The sequence below is a fragment of the Thamnophis elegans genome, chromosome 10 (assembly GCF_009769535.1).
Source record: "Thamnophis elegans isolate rThaEle1 chromosome 10, rThaEle1.pri, whole genome shotgun sequence".
Lineage (NCBI taxonomy): Eukaryota > Metazoa > Chordata > Lepidosauria > Squamata > Colubridae > Thamnophis > Thamnophis elegans.
Genome location: NC_045550.1, coordinates 14,813,116 through 14,833,072, shown reverse-complemented (window position 1 = coordinate 14,833,072; position 19,957 = coordinate 14,813,116). Strand labels below are relative to the sequence as shown.

At 42.0% G+C, this 19,957-nt stretch overlaps 2 protein-coding genes across 2 annotated transcripts in view; one reads left to right on the top strand and one right to left on the bottom strand.

Moving 5' to 3' along the window:
- CCDC186 (coiled-coil domain containing 186) overlaps window positions 1-543 on the bottom strand; it is a 36,490-nt gene extending 35,947 nt beyond the window's left edge. Inside the window, exon 1 of the mRNA XM_032225504.1 lies at window positions 331-543. The gene's annotated coding sequence lies outside the window, so the exon portion shown is untranslated. The remainder of the gene's footprint in view (window positions 1-330) is intronic.
- Window positions 544-8,342: 7,799 nt separating this feature from the next.
- Window positions 8,343-19,957, top strand: part of TDRD1 (tudor domain containing 1) — a 47,842-nt gene continuing 36,227 nt past the window's right edge. Inside the window, exons 1-3 of the mRNA XM_032225609.1 lie at window positions 8,343-8,381; window positions 8,974-9,097; window positions 9,606-9,711. Of these exons, the coding sequence (XP_032081500.1) occupies window positions 8,343-8,381; window positions 8,974-9,097; window positions 9,606-9,711 (269 nt within the window). The remainder of the gene's footprint in view (window positions 8,382-8,973; window positions 9,098-9,605; window positions 9,712-19,957) is intronic.

Below are 19,957 nucleotides of genomic sequence, written 5' to 3'. Positions count from 1 at the left end.
GGGAGGGCAAAGAAAGAATGCCCCTATGGAAACCCATTTAGTAACCTACGCGGGGGCTCCACGGGAGGAGCAGAGAGGAAGCCTCGTAGAATGTTCAGTGTCTGACGTCAAATACCTTTCCTGATTAAAACAAAAACAAAAACCCTCGAGCAAGCAGGTAAAAAAAAGGTCGTGGGAATCCACCCCTCTAAGCAAGAGCAGGTTTTCTTGCCGGCTACCCGAGTCCCCATTCCTCTTGCTCAGCCTGCCTATCTTTGATCTACATTCTTTGTGACCGAAACCTCATCAGATCTCCCGATATGTTCCCAAGCCAAGTCAGGAAGCGCTTACCCGTTTGCTAGGAGGCTGGGGACCGGAGCATCTGTTGCATTAGTAGCCGCTCTCCCATTGCTAATTAGAACCGGAGACCCAGAATGCGTAACGGGGTGGGTGTGCGTGTAGCGGGAGGGTTACAGAGCCATTCTCGCTCCTCTTGTTCCTGCGGCAGCCCCCTCACAGGAACTGAAAGCTGACACATCAACAAAGATGGCTGCCACGGGCATCCAGAACAGCTTCATTGGAGAGGCGGAGTGAAGGCGGAGCGAGATCCGATTAACAGCCTGCAAGGGGGAGGAGGAAAAAAAATCCTGAACAGGTCTGGGTTAATTCCTCGGTCGGCAGCCCAAAAGCTGCATCTCGTCATTCATCGGGGCGTTGCGATTCATGCCTGGAAAGATAGCAGGGGGAAGCGATGCCTCCCACTGGTACCAGTCTGGTTGGGAGTATCGGCCCTGCCTTTTGATGATCGCGCGGGTTTCGAGGATTAGATCTGTCTGCTGAATGAAACTGCCGATTTTTAATTTCGCCATGGAGAGAAGCTGCCGTGTAGTTTGTGGAGATTGGAAAGAGATTGGAGTCGAATCGCGGACCTTTCTTACTGCATAAGCGTAGTTCACGAACAACTGCTAAACATCTCAGCAAGAGCCTGGCATTCGTCGAATCCGGGCAATCTGCTTCTATAGAGGCAACGAAGTCGTAGAAGCCATATTTCAAGATTAGCTCACATGCTGAAGCTTTCCAATCGTGATTCGGAAGAAATCGAGGTGCCTAACACCCATGTTGTATATTTAGCACGGAGCTGGCACTGCTTTTCTTGATGACTCGCTTCTTCAAGCCTCTTGGAATGATTCCAAGAAACTATATACAGTACAGGCAGCTGGTGTTTCTCACACTACCACATGTGCAATTAGGCAAGATCTAGGGTCATAGCCACGCAGCGCCTGTTTATCCTTCAAAGCAGCAATAGTAGCTGCTCCAGCAGGTGTCCACATTCTTCAGCATGCATGCACTACCAAGTTCTTAGCTGCAATCTCCTGGCAGCAGCTTGAGGAACTGGCATATTTAACCAGAGTTTTGAATGCACCTTCTGCTAAAGTGAGGTATGGCCCATTAATCTGCAAAGGAGCAGTTATTATGTGTGTTGCAGCAATTGGGTATTCCTGTTGATTCTATATCTGCATTCATGCCAGAAATACCATCTTTCCCAGTGATAGGAAACAGCCACTCATGTAGGGTACCTCAAAGTTATTCCTTTAAAAAAAAGATGTTTAAGTTAACTATTATGGCAGGGCAACACAAACACAACACAGCCACATATTTCATTTTCTCCATGCCAGCCATTTACTTTCCACTGCTGATATAATTATTCTTCAATTTATATACTGCCCAATTTCCAGCAATTGTTTCATTGCTCAGCAAATGTTTTGCTGCTTATTACAAGTTCCAGGTATATTCTATCAACTTCAGGCAAAATATCTTCTATTTTATTTCTCCCTGGCTTTGAAAAACTATTTTAATTCATTTATTATAAAATTTATTTGCTGTCCATCTTGTTTCAAAGCAAATGAGTGGCTTACATTATTTTGTAAACACAACAACCTTAATTCTTGCCATTGGCTTTTATTGTAATCTTGTTTACTTATCAGTGCTTAACATTTACAGCCTTTATCCCTCTTTGCCTCTACCCTATCAAATGATTATACTTACTTTGTCTGACTAAATCTAACCAGTACCTATCTTTCATGCCTACATTTCTGATTAAATTATGAAATTCTGGTTTCAGTCTTTTTGTTTTGCTCTCTTATACACAAGAGATGTAAGATTCCCTTTATTTATATTTAGATTTTGATTTTTACACAAGAGATGAGCTCTGGGATGAAGAATGAATAAGATGTACTTAGAGGTAGTGTTAAAATATTAAAATTGATGATGAAAGAAATTCCTGTTTATTTACTTTTTCACCTTTTTTATTTTTATGTTCATATTTTTTAGGTTGTATTTGTTCTTATTCTTTTGATAATAAAATTACCAAAATAAGGAATCTGACTCACTCATGAACTGGGAATGAGAGATAAGCAATATTATGAAGTCACAGTTGAAAAAAATATTTTGCTAGGACATACATATATGTGATTGAATACAAGTGGGGAAAGACCCATGAAAACTGACAAAATTGTCAACCATTCTCCTATCCATATGAGAGGAATGAAAAAAAAAACACTAGATTTTTATACTGTCAAATATTAGCTGGTGATTACAGAAGATGTTCTAGAACAGAAGATGTCATCATGATAGAATAACTAAATGTCTGCAATGGAATATTGGCCACTGTTCTAAAGTGCAATCATTCCTATGATTTACGAGGAATCTTGATAAAGATAAAACCATATGGATCCTTGTTGCATGCAACAAGACCATGCAACCTGTCAAATAATCATTAAATCACCATCTACATTTATATACACAGAAAGAATGTTGTGGTGAAGCAAAAACGTATCTGAAAAGTGGGTTCTTTTTCATGAAATTTATTTAAAATAATCATTACATTACAAATCACATCATCCGCAGAGATCATAGATCTGACATTTCTTTGGTGTGCCAGAGAGTAAACATTTCATTCAAAACTGTTTTGCAAGAGATCGACCTAACATCACTGTCAAAATACAGGACAGAATAACGGAGTCGGAGGGGACCTTGGAGATCTTTTAGTCAAACCTGCTCAAGCAGGAAATCTTATACTGTTTCAAATAAATGATTGTCAATTCTTTTCTTAAAAACCTCCAGTGTTGAAGCACCCACAACCTCTGGAGGAATGTCATTCCACTGATCAATTGTTCTGTCAGAAAAACTTTGAGTTCTAGATTGGTTCTCTCCTTGATTAGTTTCTATTCATTGCTTCTTGTCCGATCTTCAGGTGCTTCGAAAAATAAGTTGACCCCTTCTTTGTGGAAGCCTTCCAATATTGGAGCACTGCTATCATATCATCACTAGCTCTTTTCATTAAACTAGACATACCCAATTCTTGCAATCTTCAATTGCTTTATCCTCCAGTCCCCTTAATCATCTTTGTTGCACTTCTCTGCACTTTCTAGAGCTGGCCTGTCAAACTCCCAGCCCATGGGCCAGATGCGTCACACGCTGGCCACGCCCACGCCCATGAAGTGAGTTTAACACCCCTGTTCTAGAATCTCAATATCTGTTTTATATCATGGCAATGCAATTTTCCAAGTGTGATCTTACTAAGACATTATAAAGTGGTAATAACATTTTTGTGTGATCTTGATTCTATCCCTCTGTCAATGAAGCCTACAGCTGCTCTGACTTTTTTGGCAGCAGCGGCACACTGCTGGGTAATATTTAAGTGATTGTCCACTAGTTCTCCAAGATCCCTCTTGCAGTTACTACTATTGAGTAGTATCACTGATCCTACACCTGTGAATTGGTTTTTCTTGCCTAAATTTATAATCTTACTTTTCCAACAATTGAAAATCATTAGATAAGTCCATTGTTCAACTCTGTCAGGAGCCTATGTTCTGGAATATTGGCTATTCCTGCCAGCTTGGTGTCGTCTGCAAATTTGATGAGTTCCCCTTCTATGCCCTCATCTAAATCATTGATGAAGATATTGAAGAGTACTGGGCCTAAAATAGAGCCTTAAATACTCCACTGCATATTTCCTTCCATGTAGTTATAGTTCCATTAAAGTCTACACATTGAGTGAGGTTGGTCAAGCAGTTACAAACCCATCTGGTACTGATAATGGCATGCACAGAATAAGGCATGAGTCACATTGATTTTTGGTTCCATTTTGTGGTAATGCGACCAAAAAATGTGGCTTGATATTTGTACATAAGGCTACTATTACAACAATATATGTATACTGCACCAATGTAATCACTGATCTGTTAACAGATAAAGTCCATGTAGATGCAAGGAATAGAACTTCAGCCAATACTTCCAGATGTTGTTCAGTTTTATACAAATATTGGTAAGCAAAGAGGGCAAAATAAACCACGAGGAACTCATCCTTACTAGAGTATTTAAATCTTTCATCATAAATAAATTATTAAAAAAAAAACCTTGCTTCAGGGGACCCACATTCTTGCACAAAAGTGTTCCAAACCATAAGATTCATAATTATAATGCTTTAGTTTCTGGTCATATTTTTACATGACATTGACTGTATCATAATTACTGAATTACCATTATTTTCTAGGTTTTCATGGCATATCTATCATACTGAATGAGATCAAAATTCATGTTAGGGTACAATGAGGTTAACTAGTTTGGGATTCAGCGTCATGTGGCTAGTTAATGGTTATTTAATTTGGCTATTTGTGGATTCATTCAGCCCACCAAACCATAAACTAACTCTCCTAGCTGGGTTAGTAAAACACAATAGGTTCAAATGTAGTTGACTAGTTTGTAGTTTGCTATGTTGCATGAATCTAAAACGTTGGATTAGTTCAATAAATTGCAGTCTAGCAAGTTGATTAAAATGTCAATTGAGTTTCAAATTCTGCAAGAGCACTGCAAGCACAACTTTCTTAGGAAAAAAGTTGTTTTGGATAGTGTTTTTTTTTAAATGAAGAATATAGTATTTAAACTACTGGGCTCAGATATGGGACTATTTGAGTAACCGAAATAGATTACTTTGGCATTGCAATTACTAAAGGAGGTCAAATGCCAGGAACCAAACAGGCCTTGCTTCCTAAGAAATAACTGCCAGCACTCAAATAATTACACAAGTTCAATGCAACCTATACGCAGCACTCATAGTTTAGATTTGACAAATACCTAAAATCAGCATCGTTGTACTATTGTAGTGTACGAGAATTTTAGGCACAGGTAATGAGATGGGATGTCCAAATCTCGTGTAGGAAAATATGTAAAGGTAAAGCACAACTACCGTACAGTCTAGGCACCAACGGAGCCAATATGAAAAAGCTTTGCATCATTGAAGAAATTTAAAGAAGAAAACAACACAGCTTGCAAACACGCAGCTCAACGCAGGCAATACGCCCCCTCCCCCAGCCCCGTCTTCAGAAGCTCCTTGTCCGACGGTTAAATGGGTGGCGCATGCGCTCTGGCGATCACGCGGTGTGGAGAGGAGACGAGGCTGAACGTCTGGAACGAAGCCCCGTTTCGTTCGGAGTAAATAGCCGAAGATCCTGTTGAAGAGACCCCGCGGCCCTTGATATATATATATATATAGTACGTGGGGAGAGTGGCGGGTTCTGTTTCCAAAATATCAAATGTAAGCTCCCACCCTTTGGCTTCCACTTCACCTTCAGGTGGCCGGTTGCAGTTGAGTCGCCCAGGACCCCTGGCGAATAAACCCCCCTCATGCTTTAGCCCCAGATTGAGCCACAAATTGCTAAGTCCCTTCAATGCGGGTTTTAGATGTTTCGCCCTTTACTTTTGGACTGCAATAGCGCCTTATTGGGGATGTAAGGTTTGTTGTAAAAGTTGCGGGTTTTGCGGCCAATTGTGATTTAAGGCATTGTGTGTGAATTCGCTTCCCTTCTCACTCTGCGCCATTAATAACGAGTTGAGTGGCCTCAATTCCTGGGTCCTTCCAAGCTTTCCAAGGATATAATCTGGGGTGCGAGCGTGGTTTTTCCTGGGCTGTTGGATACCCTCGTACTACAAAGGAAAAAGAGGTAGAGGAGTGTTGATGTGGTAGATAGACCAGGGGAAGGAATGCTAGCCCGAATAGCACTAGGTTTGGTTCCTTATTTTAATTTCATGCAATAGGATTTGTTTTAGCCAAGGTGCAACATTAGCATTAAATTCTTGAAAAAGAATAGACTGAACCATAGCCATGAAACCTGTTTGTTGTTATTACTAAGAGTTTTAATTCTACGAGTAATGGGAGTATTGTAAATCATGTTTCCTATTAGAGGAGAGGCCTGTTTTTTTTCCAAACGCTGTGCGTTATGTTTTGTTTTTTTTAAGTTGGCTTATACAGTATTTTGGTGTATTTTGCCAATATTTACATAAATTGAATTTCTGTGGCTAAGCGATTTCACTGCTGTATTAATATGATACTATACTACTACTGCCTTGTATGGTAAACACAAATCTGAAAGCACCATAGGTAACAGGATTATTTTTTTTGATTTCTAAATTTCATTTGAAATATACCCATGTGGCAATATTATGAGATTACTTGTATGTGTTTAAAATTTGAGGCAGATATGGTACTGTGGTTCTTTAAACTTTAAAACAAAACGGCTTTACAGACTGGTTTTCTTTGAAGAATTTGTATATTGAAATAAATTATAGGAAGAAAGCTTGTGAAAAAATCATATCTGTTACCAGCTTTGTAATTAACATATGAAACTAAACTATCTCTTGGGTAACCTGTATGCCCAACCTATCCTTTCCTCTTCTTCCCTTCTACTCATCCCAGTTTAAATCCTAATCAGTCTAACCCTTCTATGCATCTGATAAAATGAGCTGCAGCTTACTACAGTTCTAACCTTTTAATAACATGTATTAGTGGAAAAGGTGCTATCAGACCTCTTCTGTGTGCTAGAAGTGATTTAAATTTGCTCAATTACTTTTTTCATTTTTTTTTAATGAAAAGGAATATGAGAAACTAAATTTAGAAAATCTGTTTGGTTGGTCCAAAGCACGATTCCCGTTTGAAAATATTTTTCAAAACTTAATTGTTCCTTTGCATTTTGAAGTATTGTTAACAAATATTATGCCACATTCTGAGGGGTTGGATGATTTAGCATGTGTTTCATGCTTAATAGAAAAACATGTAAAGAAATATCTAAATTGTGTTGAGGATTGTTTATTAATTGTTTAGCTAATGTATTTTATTTTGCTTTCCTAGCTATTAAATTATCCATGAAATTGTAAGGAAATGATTCTAATATAGATGTGTGAAAAATGGAACAAAGGCTTCAGATAAAGGATCTGAAAAGTCCAAATCAGTCCTTGAGAAGTCCCAGCACAAGCCCCAACTTCAAAAATATTGTACTTGTTGATGATAAAGTACCACCATTGCTCAACAATTTTTCAATTTGTGAACAGGCAAAATTATTTGCTGCAAATTGGAATGATTCAGTTGAAAACATCCATGATGGCTATGATCACAAAACTGTTTCATTAAATACAGCTGGAGTGGGAATGAAAGGTGAGGAAAAACAACCCTTAAATTTAATGTACTTTGTGGCATTGTATTCTCATGTGCTTCCTTTTGTCATTTTATCTTGTGGGATCTTGAATAATGGGATTGATATCTTTTGGTTAATTTCATTTATAAATGTTTGGTTCTAAAAATTGTTTACCTTTTGTAAAATTGGATAATTTTCTTCTTTTATCATGTAAAGGTCCTCCAGCAAATTCTCTGGAGTTTGTCAACCACCTCTCACCTTTCCAATCTCCCGGGTCAAAGCTCAGTGATCCAGAAGGTATGTACATTTTGGTAAGGAAACCAGTTAATTGGAATAAAGGACAAAGTGGTGTGTTATATCTTGTATTCACTTTTTATCTGCAAATATTGGGAATAATGTTTTTATTTTTATAAATTATAAATTTTTATAATTGTTTCCTTGAATGTTCTGAGAATATGGATCATTTATATGTTAAAAAAAATTACAGGTAGTTCTTTTACCAACCAGAATTAGGATTGGCAACTTGTTCATTAAGCCCAATGGTCATTGGATCAAACTGGTTATTAACTTATTTCAACTTTGCTTTAAAGACGTATGAAGGTTATATGATAAATGCAAGGACTAAAAAGTTGCTTTTTCATCACTATTGTAACTGCAAACGGTGTTAAATAAAGCAGTTGCTAAATGAAGGATAACTAATGGTTTCATGCTCCCTTGAGTTGAAGTCCACTGTTGATTATAAGTATCTTGTTTCCTTGGTGATTAATTTTTGAATTTAGAACTACTTCTACTGGAAAACTATATCATATTGAATTAATAAATAAAATATATTTAATCTGTTAAATTATTTTATTCTAAACATTTTCATTCTGTATTGTAGGGAATTTCAAAGTAATGAATAATTTGCTATCTTCTACAAAGAAAATAAATCCTGTAAGTTTCCAGTAATATTTTTCCTCTGTCTTATTGTCATCATTAATATAATTGTTAATTGTAATAAACTATATTATTCCAAGTTAGTGTCTAATTCTAAAGATAAATATGGTTTCCCCTATCCAGTCGTGTCCGACTGTAGTAGGCGGTGCTCATCTCTGTTCCTGGGCCAAGGGAGCCAGCGTTGTCTGAAGAAATTTCCGTGGTCATCTGACCAGCATGACTATATGCTGAGGTGCACGGAAATTTCCTACCTATTTATGGACTCACATTTGCATGCTTTCAGACTGCTAGGTGGGCAGGATTTAGATTCATACCTAATACTAAACTGTAATTTGGTTCATATTAATGTATCATATATTATTCAACGTATGTAACATGTTGTTCAAGTATTTAAAGAAAACTTGGCCTAGTCATACGTCAACATAGCTGTTTATTTCTCTGAGAGATACATACTTTATTATAAATTTTATGTATTCTGCATCAGTCTCGCTTTCTCAGAAATTAGGAATTTTAATGTAAAATATTACAATAGTAACATCTTACCATTTTAAGACAAAGGTATGTTTATATTTGTCAATATGCTTTTCAGGTATCTGATTCAGCAGTAATACAAGCAATGCATTTATCAACTTCTGACAAAGTTTTACCTAACAGCTATAATTCACAATTAAGTCCTTTATATCAGCCCACTTGCCATTTTTGTGGGTTGTTTGGTAAGTGTTTGTTAACTAATCTGTGATAAAATAAGACTTTAAAATTTGATTAAAAGTGTGATCAAAGAGCGCTCCTTGCTAATAGCTTTTAAATGAAATGAATTTAATGTAAATTCAGGTGCCGGTTGAAATATTTTAAGTTTGACTACAAATTTTCTAGATAGCCTTAGACAAACTACATACTATATCTGTTAAATTAAAGTAAACATAGACATAAGTTGAATTGAGTTTACTGAAATAATGTTTTTATCACTTGAAACTACTGTTATGAAAGCTGAGTACAAAGCTTGCTTAGTACAAGCTTATAAAGTTTTCTATAAAAAAGAATTAAAGTCAAAGCTAAGTATTCTTTGTAGGTGGCTGGTTCAGTCTTGATGTATAAGAAATGCAGAAAATAACTTCAGCTAGAGCTTAACATCTAATGACTCTATGCAATTGTTTGCATTGCTCTTCTCCAAGAAGGTTTCTCCCCCCTGATGTCTCAGTAATCTTTTTGTAATCTTTTTAGGTTCCTTACGATGTATCCAGTGTAAGCAGGTCAGTTACTGTTCTGCAAGTTGTCAGATGAAAGATTGGCAAATACATAATAATGTCTGTAAGCCAACTAAAGCGAAGTAAGTTAATGAATACAATTGAAATGTAATTAAATGGTAGCCGTAAGGTTTGAATTCATCAATCAATTATATGTAATAATAATGTGCAATTACAATTCTCCAGTGCGCTGCTTGGAGTGTCCAAGCATGGTTAACAAAGTCTATCTGCCCTTGGACTGAGTGAGTTTTTTCTTGACCACGCCTCCCTTTGCCTCCATCTTTTCAGTTTAAAAGCTCAATCCGCCCGTGAGGACTGCTTTAGGGAGCTCCCCAGTCCAAGAGTAGATAGACTGGTCTCCCCAAACTCAATTTGATCACGTTGGATTGCACATTACTATTAAGAAATCGACTTTACCATCTGTTACGTTTACACGCTGAGAGGCTTCCGGGCTCTCTGTCTTTCCCCACTAGTCGCAAGCGGTCAAAACGTATGAGTTGCCTGTCTAACGTCTGCTGGCAGGCGAGGGGGGTGCGGGAGGACTCCCAACCCAGTGGACCCCAGTCACCTAATTCCGGTGCCGCGCCGTCCTGCGCTTTGGCGGCGCCAGCGACGCTCTTTCCTGCCTGGCAACGGCGGCCATTTTGCTCAGCTCCACGCGCTTTTTCCTTGTTGACAGACGAATTTAGCGGGCAGAGGCTGTGCGTGCAGCGGCCGCCATTTTCTTTCCATTCCAACTTGCGAAGAGCCGAAGCGGAGTGTCAGAACTTGTGAGAGGGGAAAAAAGTCACTTAATTGCTTCTCATCCGCAGATCACCGCCGGGAGCCGCGGGCCTAGTCTAGGGCGCTGGCTAGTCCTGCCCTCCTCCCTCTTGATACTCGGGGACCCAAGAGTGGTTGGGGTAGAGGTTTTGTCCACTTGGCGGCCTTCCTCTCCCTCAGAGATCTGCGGGCGTGCTTGAGCTGGCTTGCCAGCGCCTGGTGTCCGCTTGCTGCAACTACAACCAAGACCAGAAGTCTGTCTACCATCAGAAGTTCAGGGCAGCATGGCTGACGACAATCTGGAGACACAGGAAGCGCAGGCAGGGCCCTCCAGCAAACACAGCAGGCTAGACCTTCCACCCAAAGGGGGGAAAGGGAGCAGGGGCACCACCAGAAAGACCTCCCCAGGGCCCTCATGGACTGTTGACAAGGCCAGAGGGGGCCACCGCCAGCATAGGCCTGAGGAAGGGAAGGCCTCGCATACCCTCCGCACTCGTTCCCCTCCTGAGCTAGGGGAACTTCCACCTGAGTCACCATCCAATTGCGGTGAGGAGAGGCAATCCCCCTCAGCTAGGGACAGCGCATCCCAGTCCATGGAGGAGGGGGATTCGAGCGACCCTTCTCCGGACGCCTCTTGGGGTTACCCAGGTTCACCCAGTTCCTCCCTTCGGGAGGAGATGGAGCCATTCCAGGGCATGCTCCCCACGGAGGAGGGGGTCACCTCAGGCAGGTGTAAGGAACATCGGCCTACCAGTAGACGTCGTCCCAGGGAGGATAAGGGTGTGACCTTATCCGCTGAGATGAGAGAGCTAATTTCCTTAGCAATATTTCAAGGTATAGCGGAGGGCATTAGGCAAAAGGAATCCCACAACTCAGGCTCTTCCAAGGCCAAACGTGCGCCTGCAGCTACTACCACACAGGTCCCATCTTCTCCGGGCTCATCTGTAGCCACAGAGGACTCTTCAGGGGGTGAGGAGGAGGCTGAGGTGTTCGAACTTTCTGAGGATGATGATCTCCCACCAGACAAGCCTGCCTTTACAGGCCTCTTTAAGCCGTCCTTGTTTAAGTCCATACTTCACAAGGCCAAGGCGGCAACCGAAATAGGTTCTACTCCAAAGCCTAACGTTGTACCACCTTCTTCGTCAAAGACCTCAAGGAAGGGCTCTTTAAAGAAACAGCTCCCACTCAGGAGCTCATTCATTTCGGAAGCTATTTCGCGGGGGTAACAATAACAACAGCTCCCGTCAGTTCCACAGGGGGAAGTGACCATCACAGAATCCCTCCCATAGGGGGTCGGCTTCAACTGTATGCCGACAGGTGGGAGGGGATCACCTTGGACTTGTGGATCCTCAATACGATCAAAAGAGGCCTGCTTCTAGAGTTTCTGTCTTTTCCCCAGAGGAAATTCATTTGTTGCCCAACTTCAAAGAATCCCATAAAGAGAGGGCTCATGCAGGAGGAGATCCTACACCTGCTCCAAATGGAGGCCATAGAGTCTGTCCCACGGGGTCAGGAGAAACAGTGCTTCTATTCCATCCTGTTTCTAGTCCCGAAGAGTTTTTTTGGGGGGTGGAGGGCCATCTTGGACCTGAAAAGCCTGAACCAACATCTAGCTTACGAAAGGTTCAAGATGCAATCCCTCCACTCCATTCTGGAGTGTGTGAGACAGGGAGATTATATTGACATCTATAGATCTAAAAGAGGCCTACTTACCTGCATGTCCCCATCCATGCTGCTCACAGGAGGTTCCTGAGGTTCTATTGCGACAGGAGGCACTACCAATACAAAGTTCTCCCGTTCGGCCTCTTGTCCGCACCTAGGACCTTCACGAAGATCCTGGCAGTGGTGGCAGCCCACCTCTGGAACCATCCCATCCGTCTAGAATGCTACCTAGACCGACATACTTATCCACTCAACGACTCCAGACCAGGCAAAGCAAGATGTACAGATGACCATCCGGACTTTGCAGCACCACGGCTTCTTGGTCAATCTGGAGAAGAGCCATCTCCGGCCGACCACGCGCATTCAGCATTTGGGCGCCATCATCGACTCTGTCTCCTGTCAGGTGTTCCTGTCTCCGGATCGACTGGCGAATCTCAAGAGCACAGTGCGCCAATGCCGTCAAGCCAGGTCAGTGCTGATCATCAAACTGTCCCAGCTCCTGGGAATCATGATTTCCTGTCTAAAGGTAGTTCCCTGGGCACGTCTCCATGCCAGGGAACTACAATGGTTCCTTCTACTGATGCAAAGAGCGAAGACCAGCAACTCTTCCAGGCGAGTGCGACTCTCACCATAGGTAATGCAATCTATGACCTGGTGGAGAACCGCAGCGGTCGAGAAAGGCTGCCAGTTCAAGGAACCCGAAAGGGTTGTAGTGACCACAGACACCAGTCTCCAAGATTGGGGGGCTCACTGTCAGGGCCAGCTTGCCCAGGGCCAGTGGTCCCAGAAGGAAGCTCCCACAGCATAACCTGGCTGGAGCTGAGGGTGGCACACCTCGCTCTGCGACGATTTTCGTCCCTAATTGTGGGCCAGCATGTACTGTTAATGACGACAATGTGGCAACAAAGGCCCACATAAACAGACAGGACGGCACCCACTCCAGGAGTCTCATGACAGAGGCAGAGACCCTGGGCAGGTGGGCAGAGCATCATCTGGCCTCTCTCAGAGCAGACCACATTTCCGGATCCAGCAACCAGGAAGCAGACTGGCTGAGTCGGCAGCAGATCGACCACTTGGAGTGGCGTCTTCACCTGGATCTTTTTCAGCAGATCGTGAGGAGGTTCGGCAAACTGCAAGTAGACCTGTTTGCCACACATACCAATACACAACTGCCACGATTCTTCACCCATTATTCTCCATGGGCAGAGGGAATGAATGCGCTGAGGTGCAAGTGGCCCCCAGGACTGTTGTACGCATTCCCTCTTCTGCCTCTCATTCCACAAGTGGTAGCCAAGCTGCTGTTAGAAAGAGCAGACATCCTCCTGGTGGCACCGTTTGGCCCAGGAGGTCCTGGTACCCGGACCTTGTCAGTCTCTCCATTCATAAGCCGTGGAGCAGTGGTTCCCAAACTTGGCAACTTTAAGACTTGTGGACTTCAACTCCCAGAATTCTGGGAGTTGAAGTCCACAAGTCTTAAAGTTGCCAAGTTTGGGAACCACTGCCGTGGAGGATTCCTCAGGACCAAATCTCCCTCAGCCAGGGGGCCGTCAGCCACCCGGATCCCAAGTGGCTGCAGTTAGCCGTCTGGCACTTGAGGGGGAGCTCCTGAGGAAGCAGAATATATCTGACAAGGTCATACACACTATGCAGGCACCCAGGAGGCCTTCCACCACCAGAATATACAACGCAACATGGCTCGCCTTTTCCACCTGGTGTAAGACTAAGCACATTACAGACATTTCTGCTATGGTCCCTCAACTTCTGGACTTTCTGCAAGAGGGTCTGGACAGGGAACTGGCGCCAAGTACCCTCCGCCACCAGGTGGTGGCCTTGTCTACCATCCTGGCCAGAAACTCCTCCCGGCCACTGAGTCAGCACCCGCGATCAAGGGCTTTCTGAAGGGCGCTGTGAACATCAGCCCTCCAGCAGTTAAACACTACCCGTCCTGGAACCTGCCTTTCGTCCTACGATCCTTGACGGATCCTCCGTTCGAACCCATTCGAACGGCAAGTCTACATCATCTGACCATCAAGACGGCCTTCTTGGTAGCTATTACGTCAGCCCGTGGAGTGTCTGAACTGGCGGTGCTTTCCATCAGGGAGGATCTATGCATTGTACACACTGACAGGGTCATATTTAGACTTGATCCCACATTTTTACCTAAGATCAATACTCATTTTCATAGATCTCAGGAAGTAATCCTGCCTAATTTTTGTCCTAAGCCTTCTCATCCTAGGGAGTGCGAGTGGCATAAACGGGACGTGAGACGTGCTGTACGCATTTAAGTTAAGAGGACTAAGGAGTTCCGTCGATCCGAGTCCTTTTTTGTATCTTTCCATCCTGGGCCGCAGGGCCGCAAGGCATCTTCTCATACCATTGGCCATTGGTTACGCACCTGTATCAAGCTGCGTATGAACATCAAGGCAAGGTAGCTCCAGAACGTGTGATAGCGCATTCGACCAGAAGCGCGGCTACTTCCGCTGCATGGGTGACCCAGGCTTCTTTTGTAGACATTTGCAGGGCAGCCACGTGGGCTTCCCACACTGCGTTTATTAAGAACTACAAAATTGATACCTTTGCCTCAGCCGAAGCCTCCTTTGGGAGAAGAATCCTGCAAAAGGTCGCTGAGACTCAGGAGACTTCGGTCTCTACTCACCCTGGCACACAATAGCTTGGGTATGTCCCATGCTCGGACTCTCCAAGCAGCGCACTGGAGAAAGACTGTTGGCTTACCTGAACAGTCGTTCTCAAGGCACTGCGAGGAGTGTCCAAACCCAGGGGGGGTTCTTTTAAGTGCAGGACCTGATCTATGATGACTGTCACAGGCTCCTATACGATTCGTTCTTCGTTTTTAAAATGAAAAGATGGAGGCAAAGGGAGGCGTGGTCAAGAAAAAACTCACTCAGTCCAAGGGCAGATAGACTGTGTTAACACATGATTGGACACTCCTCGCAGCGCCCTGAGAACGACCGTTCAGGTAAGCCAACAGTATTTTTAATAAGAGTGATTATAGAATTTTGAAAAGTTCTTCGATTCTGAAGAAAAAAGTTGCATCCATGCAGACTTCTTATTTAGATGTGCATATAGTTGCATATTTAGATTATGGTGGTGTACTTTTTAAATTTTTATTAAACTGACAAATCTGTCAATTGAATAACATAAATTGATGATACTTAAAAAGAATAAGAAAGAGATGTGTTAGAAAGTAGATAGAAACAAGCTGGGCTTCCCTGGAAACAGCTAAGGACTGGCTCACGGTACCTCTGCTAGTGAGAACGGAGATCAGGAGGGCCACATGTGCCCCCCGGAGCACTGTTTTTACTGGCAGGCTGTCACAGCCGAAAACAGCTTGGAACCCCATTTTCGATGGCCGTTGCATGGGCTACCACAGGCACCCCCAACATGAGTACTGTTGAGCTGGCCAAGCCCACCCTGGCTCTCCGAGGTTAAACACAACCCTGATGCGGCCCTCGATGAAATTGAGTATAACACCCCTGCTCTAAGCAGTTTGCAAAGTCAGCATATTGCCTCCAATAATATGTTGTATTGAAGGAAACAGGTAGTCCTTGGCTTACTACCATAATTGGAACTGATAGTTTGGACACTAAATGATACAGTCATTAAGCAACTCATCACATGAGTGGACCTAATTTTATGAACATTTTTACTGCAGTTGTTAAGCAAATCACTGTGGTCATTAAGCAAATCACGTGATTGTCAGAAGCCAACTGGGAAGATTACAAAGCAGAATCACGCAACCACAAAATGCTGCAACTATTGTAAATGTGAACTGGTTGCCAAGCATCCAAATGGTGTTGTAACGGTCATAACTTTGAGCATGTGTTGAAAGTCACTTTTTCCAAGAGCGTTGTAACTTTGAATCATCATTAAATGAGTGTCATATGTCAAGTACTATCTATGTAGCTTTGTTACAGAACAACCATAAATTAAAGACAGCTTTTTGGTGACAACCTCTCCAGAGTTTGGAAGAATAATATATGTGTCAATCTAATAAGTCAAGTACAATCACAATCATATGATGTATAATTGAACCTATTTTTGAAATCCATCCTTTTGGTTGTTCTAGAACAGTGATGGCTAACCTTTTTTAGATCACGTGCCAAAAGCGGGTGGTTGTGTGCCGGCATGCCCACATCAATAATGCTATGAGCATGACCCCAGCACGCGGGCGATTCCCCTCCCTGTGCACATGTGCAGGCGACCAGCACTAAACCCACCCATCCCCCTGCGCTTTTGCTGTACTTTTTTCACCTCCCCAGGCTCCCGAGGCTTACCAGAAGCCTCTGAAGCACAAAAAAACCGCCCTACAGCTAAACCGGATGTTCAGGAACAGACCTCCGGTTTGGCTGTAGGGCTGTTTTTCGGCTTCTGGAGCCTTCTGGGAAGCCCGTTGAAGGCTCCGGAGGGTGAAAACAGCCCTATGAGCAAACCGGAAGTGTGTCCCTAAACTTCCGGTTTGCCCTTAGGGCTGGTTTTTCGTCCTCCTTGAAGCCCCTGGAGGTCAAAAAATTGCCATAAAATGGGCCAAAGTCAGCTGGCCAGCGCATGCATGCGCTCCAGCTGACAGAACAACACCTCATGTGCCCTAACAAATGGCTCCACGTGCCACCTGTGGAAATCGTGCCATAGTTTTGCCATCACAGTTCTAGAATCTAGAATGTTAAAATTCTCAAAAGTGGTGTAAGGACTAACTAATGAAATAATTTCTGTGATACCCAATTATTTGAGTTGATATTAAGAAAACCATGGTAATTTGTTATCTTTTATTGCTCTGTGTATTTAATTTCCCTTCCTTTTTTTCATATGAGTCAGATCATAATGATTGTCCAAATCTGTAAGTATTTTCTTGCCTGCGTGTGCCAATATAGTAAAACCTGTTTTAGAATTTTCACTGATAAGTATTGAAATAAACAATTCTCTACTCTCTGTAATATTCTGAAGAAACACCTAACAACAAAACCTGCTACAAAGAGAGCCCAAGTGAGTAGACCCCGTTGGTTTAATCCTGAATGCCAGCTACTGAAAAAGAAATGGAAGGCAGCCGTGAGGCTCGCCCAGAGGAATCCTACTGCTCATATACAAGCTGTGATGTTGCACACAAGAAGGGTATAAAAAATTATAATATTAAAGAAAAAAAGTTTTGCCATTTCAATCTGGTCAGAACTCGAATTGGCTGCTAGGAGTCATAACTCAGTAATATTTTGGCATTCTGTCGTATAGGGTGTTCTGAAAGAATGGATATTTGCGTTTGACATACAAAACTCTTCTGAGGACTGGGAGAATTATTACAAGTGTTTGTTTGCCTCCATGGAGCCTGCAGAGAAACTATCTCTAAGCAGTGATCTAGTAAATTCTAGGATAGCCCACCCTCCAACAGTGTTGGAAAAGGAGATACAATCCATCATTAAAATCTTAAAGAGCAATAAAGCCCCAGATGAGGATTTTTTACCAGCAGAATTATTCAAGAAATTTCCCAATTGTTGGGGTCTAGTATTGGCAGGTCTTTTTGCACTTCCTCCCATATTTGGGCATCACAACCCCTGGTATGCCCAAATATGGGAGGAAGTTCACTGGAAGTTGCATTTTAGGCTATATATATATATAGCCTAAGATGCAATACACCACAGGTTCGAATCCCAATAAGTGTATGGCTAGCTGATGAGAGCTAAATAGCTTGAAATAGATCTATACTAGTCTCCCTTTATTTATTTATCAGCACAAATATAACAAAGGCAACAGTAAAAATATTGGATTTCTGTCATGATGGACTCTTGTGACGAGCCGATTGACAGATGTTGGAAGCAGTTAGCTTCCTCCCATAATTGGGGCTTACCAGGGGTTGTGACACTAATATATATATATATATTTGTTTTATTTGTGCTGATAAATAAAGGGAGACTAGTATAGATCTATTTCAAGCTATTTAGCTCTCATCAGCACAAATAAAACAAAAATGTAACAAAAAGGCAACAGTAAAAATATTGGGTTTCTGCCTGGATGGTCTCTTGTGACGAGCCAAAGGACAGAGAATGGAAGTAGTGATCTTCCTCCCATATTTGGGCATACCGGGGGTTGTAAAAATCTAATAAATAAATAAATAGATAAATAAATAAATATATGTGTGTGTATTCCTATAACTATTGTATTTTACCTTACTCTAATTTTAAATTGCTTGTATAAGATTTTATTGGCAATATGTGTTTGAACCTTGTGCTTTGATATGGCCTGTAGGCTAATCAGTAAAGCTATCGTATCATATATATATATATTGAACTGTGAAAGGTTTTCATTTTGGCAGTTGCAATCCATTATGAAATATTGCCCAACTTTTCATTTTCTTGTTTAATATCATTGTAGGCATAGGATTATTGATAAACATTAATATTTTGGTAATATTGATTCCTAAATATTGTAAACATTTATATATAATTGGCATCCCTAAATTGATTTTGCATTTGAACTTCCTTTTGAATTTTCCCTTCAAATGTGTTTTAAGTTTTTATAATATGGTTACTTGAATGGGAGGTGTTCAAAAGAGTCAGAACCACCTCATAAATTTCAGGTTAGCTCTTATTACCTAATTGTATGACATAATCTGTTCATTGGTTTTGTTGTCAGAACTACAATAGCTACATCGAATAATAAAGATGACAAAAACAATTCAATCAATTACTATAGAATTCTTCAAAGAATACAGTAATGACTGTTTAGTTTTATGTGAGCTTTGGTTGTCCATTATACAACCTGTGCCCTGGTTGAATAATCATTTCAGAGATATTTCCATATCTAAACAGAAACAGAATGACCAAAGGAGGGCAAAATAGCAGTGGGAGCAGAATGACTTCCAACTTTCTGCTGGCTTCCCCGTTCTGTTTCCTGGCTGGAATCTGGAAGGCGGCATCAGAAATTACCCTCTCCTTCCTAGCAGGCAAGTAAGCAGTTGCTCCTGTGGGTGGGAGAGAGAACAAGAGATTGTGAAAGTGGCTGGGAAAATACCACAGAATGTTGAAAATGAAGCTCAGCAGCCTGTAGCACTGAAGCAGCCCCAACTTCCTCAAATTTAATTCCCTCAGGACTCATGGACTTCAGGACTTCGAAATGTTCGATAAGCTAGCCCAGTTGAGATACCTTGTTTCAAAAATTGTTCCCCTGTAGACTTCTGGTTGATGTTGTGGCACCTTTCAGACACAGGAGAACAGGGTTCTGTCCCCTATGCTGAATTCTTCCTGTTTGTGGGTTCCGTGAGTGGCCAGAGCTATCCTGGAAGAGTGATGAAGCAAAGAGCAGCACCCTGTGAGGTCGAGGAGAGTCACAACTCTCCTGTAATCCCGGGGTTCACTTTTCCTCTCAGCCATGACAAAAAGAAGCAGCAGCTAAAGATGGCTGCCACAAAGCTGGGACAACCGGTGACCATCTAAGACTGGTGCTGGAGCGAAGCAGGTGACAGTGGCTGGATGTGGGGGAGAGGTTTTTTGTTAAAATTTAACTCCAAGGAACAATTTAGAACCATTTGCTCAGAACTATCTGTAAAAGTGGTGTCCAAGCATTCTGAGAAACTCCAGACCGGAAGTGAAGGGCGTGGGAGAGAAAAATAATAAATTGGGCTCTTAAACTCTAACCCTTAAATTGGAAGAAGTGGTACTGGAGAGGCATTTAAAAATGCTGGAATCATTTACTTACAAAACTTAATTCTGCTTTCATGATCGAAAAAAGAGTGCTTGATTAGTGGCAATACTGAAACTTAAGGTGAAAGTGCCACCTGCTGACAAAAGAAAAACTACAGCCTTGGAAGACCTGCATGAAGAATTGTGAAAATATTGATTGGATTATTTTTTTAACCATCCTATGAGTACTGGAGATCCAGATAAGGATCTTTGAATGATA